Consider the following 9027-nt stretch of genomic DNA (forward strand, 5'->3'; position numbering starts at 1 on the left):
TTGGAAAAGATTCAGCAGTTTCTTGGAAAGCGCACTCTTCTTCGTGGCTCACTCCTCTCTCTCTCTCGCACGCAAACACATTTGGGATATTTATTTCTCCTCACACTTTTGCTTCAATCCTCAAACATGGCGCAAATGAAGCTTTCACTTTCGGTTTCGCTTTTTCTCACTCTTCTTCTTCTTTCTCCTTCTTCATTCGCGAAGGTTTCAATATCTTCGAAGTTAGCATCGAAGCAAGCTGAGAAGTTGATACACGAGCTCAATTTGTTCCCAAAAGAATCCGATAATATCGTCGATCGGGATCCATTTCCCACCGCTGCTTCTAGAATCGTCGAGAAGCGATTCTCGTTCCCTAATTTGGCGAATTCTAGTATAATATCCTTTGAAGATTTGGGGCATCATGCCGGTTATTATAAGATTAAGCATTCTCATGCTGCTAGGTACCTTTTCAAACCCTAGATTAATTTTTTTTGTCAATGTCTGTCTCGATTTTTATGGCAGTGTTTAATTGAGCACGGAATTTAAGATGTTGATTGGATTTAATTATTAGAGTAAGAAGTATTCTAAGAACATATTTCCATAAATGTACAAAAGGTAATTTGATAAAAAGGATTATCAGATAATGTTATAGTGTCGCACATTGGTTGAGGGAATGAAGTGTTGTCTCCTATGGTATCAAGCAATCCTCAGTTCCTCACCTCGTGAGCTAGTTCTTGAGGTTGTGGTAGGGTAAGGTCGACTTTGTGTTTCTCCAAGTTGGGCCCGCATGTTATGTTATCCACACTCCAGGCGTCCACTGCCTCAGCATGTGGCAGTGTTAAAGTGTCCCAAATTGGTGGAGAGAGCGGACTGTTGTCTCCTTATATAGTGAATAAACAACCATGACCTCATGAGCTAGCTTTTGAGGTTGAGTTAGGTCCAAAGTCTATATTCTTTTCAAAAAAAGGAATTAGAGTATCTTGAAAATTGCGAAGATACTAGCAAAATGGTGTCAAATGTTCTCGGACGTCCCAAAATAGAAAGTTCGTCAACTTGGAACAGACTAGTATCATATTTGTTGCTTCATACACTTCCTGGTTTTTGTGATTCTTGTTCCGATTTGTATTATCATAGGTATCCAACCAAATTGTAGTTTCAGTTTTTTTCTTTTCTCTTATGTTAAAATACTGTCAGGTCCAACAATGCATTGTGGTGCAATAGGTTTTTGTTATCTACAGAATGTAGGCAATCTCTCAGTAGTTTTCTATCATGCAGTGGACCCCTGCATGCTCCTCTATCCTCCTACAAGTTCACTTTCCACTTCGGAAATTCGAATACAACGGTTGTAACTGGTGTTAAAATGAATTCAAAGGATGTTTATTTGATATTGCGATAAAATGGATTTAAATATAGCAGAATTGTTATAGAGTATTCATTTAGTCAACCCCAATTAATTTGGAAGTGTTTGACTGGTTGATTAATGGAGAATATTCTGTATGCTTCACTTACCTTCAAGTGTCATTACACGTAGCTTTTGTGGGGAACCATCAGATTTTTACAGTTTGACCACTTATCTGTTTAAGTCAATCAATGCGCTTAAGAAGTTGCCGAATCAGTTGAAATATTGAAAGGAATGCTGCAACATTGTTTCATTTAAAATATTTCTCTTTTGTGAGCATTTACCAAAATATACATCTCCAGAGTAATTAGGCTTTATATCTTTGTCTTCCTGTCTAATGTATCAACTAGCTTCTCCTTATTTGTTGGTTGGGATCTTATTTAGCTTGAACTGTGTTATCTTTCATTTTGTAGGTTGTTCTATTTCTTCTTTGAATCACAAGGCAGTAAGGACGATCCTGTTGTCATCTGGTTGAGCGGAGGACCTGGTTGCAGCAGTGAGTTGGCCCTTTTCTATGAAAATGGACCTTTCTCAATTGCAAATAATTTGTCACTTGTGCTGAATGAATATGGGTGGGACAAGGTAATCAACTAACTTTACCTTATAAAAAAAAAAGCTAATCGACTAACTTTAAGATCACCTTATAGTCGTAACGGAAAAGGGCCAAATATATCCCTGTACTATCAGAAAAGGTTTAAATGTACCTCTCGTTATACTTTGAGTCCAAATATACCCCTCTCGTTATACTATTGGTTCAAATATACCCCTTTTCCATTAAGTTTGCCCAAAGTGGACATCCAATACTACGTGGCACAGGTAGATGCCACATGGGTTGCCACCTCAATGCCCATAACCCATTTTACCCCTCCTTTCTATTTTTTTTCCACCAATAAAATATTATTCCCCTCCACCATTATTGCCACCATTACCGCTACCATGAAAAATATTATATTTCAAATTTTAATCTTTTATATATGGATTAGAGGTGCTGAGGTGGCATGCCATGTGGCATCCACCTCATCAAATATTAGTGACACGTAGGATTGGATGTCCATCTTGGACAAACTTAACAGAAGAGGGGTATATTTGAACCAATAGTATTACGGCAGGGGGTATATTTGGACCTAAAGTTTAACGAAGGGTATATTTAAACCTTTTCTCATAGTACAGAGGTATATTTGGCCCTTTGCCGTAGACGTAATGGTTTCCGCTATTTAACAGCAGTTTATTGTGGTATGTGAACATGATTTTGCTTAAGCAATAGTAGCAGTTTACCTTCTTTGCTATTCAGTAGATGATTCAGCTCGATAGAAGAAGATTTTCTCTTGCTTTTACTCGATGGCACGTGAAAGTTAAGAATATAATGGTGCATGGGCATATAGATTATTAGATTTTGCATTGACAACATCTTATGCATGTCCTTTATCCAGTCATGATAAGTAGTTTGGCAGACTGCTAATTTATTTGCAAAGTGCCAATTAGTGAAAAAGCTTGTTCGTTGTGGATGTTCCTATTTGTTATTATCATTTTTAATTTTGAAAAGATTATTTGAAAAGAAAATTAAGATAAAACTTAATAACATGTCTATATCTAGTTTAATGCTGCGAAAAGTCGAAGAATCATCAGTATGGTTTGTGATTAAGCTTTGATAATCCAAGCTTCATCATTATCCTTCTTCGAGATGTACCAGTAATCAACCTGAAATGAATGCAACCAATTCACAGCCACAAATTGATACTTCATCAATGTGAAGAAAATCTGTGGGGACCATTTCTTTCTTGCACATGATACATCTGTCAGGAGAAATTATCCGTTTTAGCATTTAGATAGTTACACTTTCAGTATTTATGTAGTTATTATCAACCAGACTGCAAAAACTTTTTTTTTCCAGAAGGGGCCTTGTGTTTTAACTGAAATCTTATTGCTTTGCAAAGGAAACATGTCAGCCATATTTTTTTCATTAGACCTCTGATAGTGCACTTCCCTGATTTCATGTCATGCTTCTGTCTGTTTTAATGTTCTACTTCTTTTCGCTCATTACTGAAATAAAGTACCTGCATGGCAATTCAAGACTGCAGAGAGGAAAGTGCTTTATGTTCCATAGGATCTTGAGTTTTGGTTTTTGTGGTTCGGGTCTTTAATTGCTGACTCCTACGGTGTCAAGTTTGCCCTGTGTTTCACATTTGTTCCTTGTGAAGTAGATTTTTCTTTTTTATTATCAATTTTCCTTTTTCTCCTACAAGGACACTTGAATACCTTAATAGATTTTCCAAACCTGAAGAAATGATATTGACATGTTATTTCTGCAGGTATCAAACCTTATCTATGTGGACCAACCTACAGGTACTGGCTTTAGTTACAGTTCTGACAGACATGACATCCGTCACAGTGAAGCAGGTGTTAGCGACGACTTGTATGACTTCCTACAGGTTTGTTCTGTGTGAAACTAAACGCCTAAAGCAACATGGAACCATATACATTTACTCCTCTGGAATTCAACCGTTGTAATCATTGTCTTATGATGAAAGATAGTCAATTGTTAAACTTAATGATATGGATGGTTTCCTATGTTTTCTTCACCTATCAATTGCTAGTTTCATGTATGTTATTCATGAGGTTTGCACCGGACATTTTGTCCTGCTTCTAACGGGCAATAAACATTTCACATGGAAAAAAGGTGGAAGCAACTTCAGTCCTGGTTGTGAACATCCTCAAGGATACAAATTCATTTATGGCATTCCTTTCCGTTAAGTACAACAACAAAAACATCAACCCAGTAATAATCCCACTAGTGGGGGCCTGGGGAGGGTAGAGTGTATGCAGAACTTACCCCTGCCGGGAGGGGGGGGGGGTTAGAGAGGCTGTTTCCGGATATTCCTTTCCGTTAAGTAAAATCATTATTGTTGCAGTTGTGACACATTGGCATTCCTGAATGTGGTTTGATTATGAATTCTCTTGAGCATTTGTGACACATTGGCATTCCTGAATGTAGTTTGATTATGAATTCTCTTGAGCATTTGTGGCGCATTGGCTATTTTAGTTTCGTTCTTCTATGTGATGCAGTGAGCATTTTTCTAAATTGATGTGTAACTGAGACAATACGATCCTGACTTGTTTTTGTTTGTGTGATCATTAATAATGGTTTAGGCTTTCTTTGAAGAGCATCCTGAGCTTGTGAAGAATGACTTCTACATAACCGGAGAATCTTATGCTGGGCACTATATTCCTGCTTTTGCTGCTAGAGTACACAAGGGAAACAAGGCTAAAGAAGGATTACATATAAACTTAAAGGTACCTCATTTCCCCAGTTATTGAATTTTTATTTCCTTATTCACGTGTCTTTACTTCATTGAAAGTATTTGAACAGGGTTTTGCCATTGGGAATGGGCTTACGGATCCCAAAATACAATACGCTGCGTATACTGACTATGCATTGGACATGGGATTAATTTCGAAGTCTGATCATGATCGTATCAACAAAATACTTCCAGTTTGTGAAGTTGCAATAAACCTTTGTGGTACATTATTTTATTTCCTGTTTACTATCTGTCTTTCCTCCATATCAATTGACTCATTCGAGCTTTGCCTGGGTGAAAAAGAAAAGGGAAGGGGACTGATGAAGTAATTGGATGTTCTTTGACCACAGCAAATCAATTCTCGGTACTTTGTTTTCTTCTCAGTTTCTCTGTCTGTTTTTATCCTTTTAGGTACTGATGGGAAAATCTCTTGCTTGGCTGCCTATTTTGTTTGCAATTCTATATTCTCTGCTGTTCGTGCACGTGCTGGGGCTGACATCAATGTAAGTTATCAGCCACTTCTGTCTGTGTTCCCATTTTCTACTAATTCTAGTGCCTGTGATACTTATTCTGTACTTCGTAGAGAAATAGGTGTTACTAGCCTCAGAAATAGTAGAAATAATCCCAGAAATTTATTTTTCCTAAATTGCTACCCCATATCATTTCATGTTGAATATGTTAAATTGCTCAAGAGGTGACATTGTCCCATATGTTACCTTTTCAAAAAAAAAAAAAGGTGACGTTGTCCTTGGCATGCCTTCCAAAGTTTGGAACAAATGACTGAATAACTATGTTTCTGATCCATTGAGCTTTCACCTGCAGCATTATGACATCAGAAAGAAATGCGTCGGAGCACTCTGCTATGACTTCTCAAACATGGAGAAATTGCTGAATATGCATTCTGTTAAGCAGGCTCTTGGAGTTGAGGATATAGAGTTTGTCTCATGCAGTACTACTGTGTACCAGGCCATGCTTGTTGATTGGATGAGAAATCTTGAGGCTGGCATTCCAACCTTGCTTGAGGATGGAATAAAGTTGCTTGTCTATGCTGGAGAATATGATCTTATTTGCAACTGGCTTGGTAAGCTTTGACTTAACTCTTAAGCTTAATGATGGAAACTTTTCACATAAACATTTCATATGTCGTAACACATCTCCTTTACCAGGTAACTCAAGATGGGTTCAGGCTATGGAATGGAGTGGTCAGAAAGAGTTTGTAGCATCTCCCGATGTCCCTTTTGAAGTTGACAGTGCTGAAGCTGGGTTGTTGAAAAGCCACGGGCCTCTGAGTTTCCTGAAGGTGCCTTTCTTTGTCGATGTTATTGTTCAATTTCTAGTGATGGGTGTTTGAGCTAACTGTGTTGTGTCGTATAATAGGTTCACGATGCTGGACACATGGTTCCAATGGATCAACCTAAAGCTGCCTTAGAGATGCTGAAGAGATGGATTGGAGGCACCCTTTCTCAGCAGACGACTGAGACCGAAGACTTGGTTGCTTCAATATGATTTCTGATATATGTAAATATTACTCTCATCCTCATGTTAGATGGCCTCTTTAGCAGCCACTGAGGATTGGTGGCCTTGTCCAAACTTTCTTTGCCACTGTACTTTTGAATGAAAGCAATGACTAAAACTTTCTGGAGATATGATAAAATTCTGAAGACGCATTTAGAAAATATGCATATATTATTGTGGGATATCTAAGAAGATATCTATATTGCCTAGCGTTCTCCTCCTTATGTACTGTTGAAGTAGTGTGATAAAACAATCAATCACACTACGTTATAGTCCCAATTCCCAAATTAAGCTAGATTCAACTATATGAATGATCTACAGTCAATTCTGTTCGATTCAAATTTGTTGCATCCAATACTAACTTGCGTAGACATTCTTATATATGTCCTTGTATAATTCTTGCGCTCAATCTAAGTAGGCGTTTGGCCATATTTTTTCCAAAAAATAAATAAATTCCAACATGTATTTGTTTATAGAATTGGGAGATTTTGAAAACCAAACTTCAAATGCCAAAATATAGCTTGAGATACTTTTTGGGCCAAATGATGACCATTTTAGACTTTTTAGTTGAAAATAGGACTTTTTAACATGTCAACACTTGCATCAAAATTTATGTCCAAGCACATTTTTAATCGGGATATTTACCTTCCTATGCCATATAGTAAACTATATTACCATCAATGCTTAACTTTTACTAATATAATTACCTTTTATATACCTAATTACCATTTATGTACATTTTAGGGGTTTTAATGGTATTAATTAGTCTCCTAATTTAACTCTACCGTATATTCCCACTCCCCCCAACTTTCTTTCTCCAAATCCCACCCCCTCACCCACGTATCAAACCATACCCGATGATTTCCTCTTCTAAAACCAGCGAAAATCTGTAACCCCTCCACCATTGACAACCATTAAAAAGCTTTGAAGCTTTGAATTCGAATTTGGGTTTTCAAAAGACATTGTTTGTTTGGATTGGATGTTGCAAAGAATTGAGAATTCTCTCTACGTATCTCTCTGTCTCTCAATCCCAAATTTCAGTAATATAAAGCAAAGGAAAATAGAGCAACAATTCCACCATTGACCGCCATTAAAAAGCTTTGAATTCGAATTTGGGTTTTCAAAAATCATTATTTGTTTGGATTGGGTGTTGTTGCAAATAATTGGGAATATGGTTTGGAGTTTATATCTCAATTTTGAGAGGTTTTGGTGAAGATTAGACTTGATTTTGGCTGAATTTCAGATTATAACTTGAAGAAGAAGAAGACATGACATACATTATATTGCAAAAATTGTAGTAAAATTGTAGAAAAATTGTATTATGTTGTTTATTTATTTTTCTTGTATTCATTTAACTATTGTATGAAAGTTGAACAATATTGTATAAAAATTATATTTAAGTTGTATGATATTGTAGTTGTATATAACTGAGTAGAAATAATGTACGAAAATTGTAGATAAGTTGTATAATATATAATTAGTTGTATGAAATTTATTTTTACCATGTATAAATCAGATACAAAATATACAAAAGACATATTGTATAAAGCTTGTATTTAAGTTGTATGTTATTGTAGTTGTATTTAACTGGGTAAAAATAATGTGTGAAAGTTATAGATAAATTGTATAATATATAATTAGTTGTATGAAATTTGTTTTTACTATGTATAAATTAGATACAAAATATACAAAAGACATATTGTATAAAATTTGTATTTAAGTGGTATTATGTTGTAGTTATATATAACTAAGTAGAAATAATATATATAAATTGTAGATAAGTTATAGATAAATTGTATAATATACAATTAGTTGTCTGAATGTTTTTTTTACTATGTATAAATCAGATACAAAATATACAAAAGACATATTGTATAAAATTGTATAAAAATTATATATTTAAGTTGTAATTGTTGTTGTATTTAAGACCTTCGTCACCGGCCTTTTGAATGGCTAAAAGTAAAGACCTAAAGAGCTTTGGGTTAAATGCAGAACTTTCCTTTTTAGAAGAAAAAGAGCAAAACTGTTCAGCACAGTTTCTCAGAGCAACTCTTTGGAAGATACTGTTGTGTATCTGTAACTCCCATTCTCATGTATTTTCTTTACATGATTTTGTCCTTCCAAGTGATATGCACTACTGCTAGCTTCAAGAACTGACATGAACTTGACTCGACTTTCTTCACCAATTTGCGTCAAGGGCTAATTGTCATTATTTTAAAAATATTCTACAATAAATAAACTTTTCCATTCAATATATTGACGATTTGATTTTAATTGTCCATCTTTTTTTGGCGTCAAGCACGGAGAAAACGTAAGAAAAACTCAGAGGAAGTAATTTACATCAAAAATTCAAAGAAAAGAAAAGATCTTAGATATTAAGGGTATACCAAACAAAATCATGAGAGAATAGGGGAGAGAGGACAAAAAAAAAGGAAAATGGTGTAATTAAATCCCTTAATTGAATGCACTAATAATGGATTGAGAGTCTTTTAAGGTGAAATGTATATATTTTGTAAACAAAACTTGTGTAGGTAGGATAATTTACTAAACACGAACATTTAGGGTAATAAAGTTTCCAATAGTATACAGAAATTAAAAAAATCTCTTTTTACTTTCACATCCAATCTCGTCCAAATCAGTTTTTTCAAAAAATATTTAGAAATTTATGTCCAAAAATATAAGTTTAAGTTTTCCTTCTAAAAAGATTACATCGTTTGGAACTAGTTAGGACAGTCAATATGGATTTCCTATTTTTCATTTTGCTCCATTCTTAGCTTAGTTTTGGATTGATGTCGAGGAATTTTAATCTTTCAAGATAATCTCTTTTCATGTGATTTT

General features: G+C 35.1%; 1 protein-coding gene across 1 annotated transcript; it reads left to right on the forward strand.

Annotated features, from left to right (window-relative positions):
• On the forward strand, positions 1-6350 carry LOC104224936 (serine carboxypeptidase-like). Its single transcript, XM_070145626.1, has 9 exons — positions 1-440; positions 1792-1960; positions 3688-3807; positions 4526-4669; positions 4746-4896; positions 5086-5177; positions 5497-5755; positions 5841-5974; positions 6052-6350. The coding sequence occupies exons 1-9, from the start codon at positions 127-129 to the stop codon at positions 6178-6180; spliced, it is 1512 nt and encodes a 503-aa protein (XP_070001727.1). The 5' UTR covers positions 1-126; the 3' UTR covers positions 6181-6350.
• The last annotated feature ends 2677 nt before the right edge of the window (positions 6351-9027 follow it).

The sequence above is a fragment of the Nicotiana sylvestris genome, chromosome 5, assembly GCF_000393655.2.
Source record: "Nicotiana sylvestris chromosome 5, ASM39365v2, whole genome shotgun sequence".
Classification (NCBI taxonomy): Eukaryota; Viridiplantae; Streptophyta; class Magnoliopsida; order Solanales; family Solanaceae; genus Nicotiana; species Nicotiana sylvestris.

Bases quoted from the DNA above. Each gene is read 5' to 3' on its own strand.
- LOC104224936 (XM_070145626.1), top strand. From the start codon at position 127: ATGGCGCAAATGAAGCTTTCACTTTCGGTTTCGCTTTTTCTCACTCTT. The intron at 4,670-4,745 runs GTACCTCATTTC...GTATTTGAACAG, and splicing joins GATTACATATAAACTTAAAG to GGTTTTGCCATTGGGAATGG. The intron at 4,897-5,085 runs GTACATTATTTT...TTATCCTTTTAG, and splicing joins AGTTGCAATAAACCTTTGTG to GTACTGATGGGAAAATCTCT.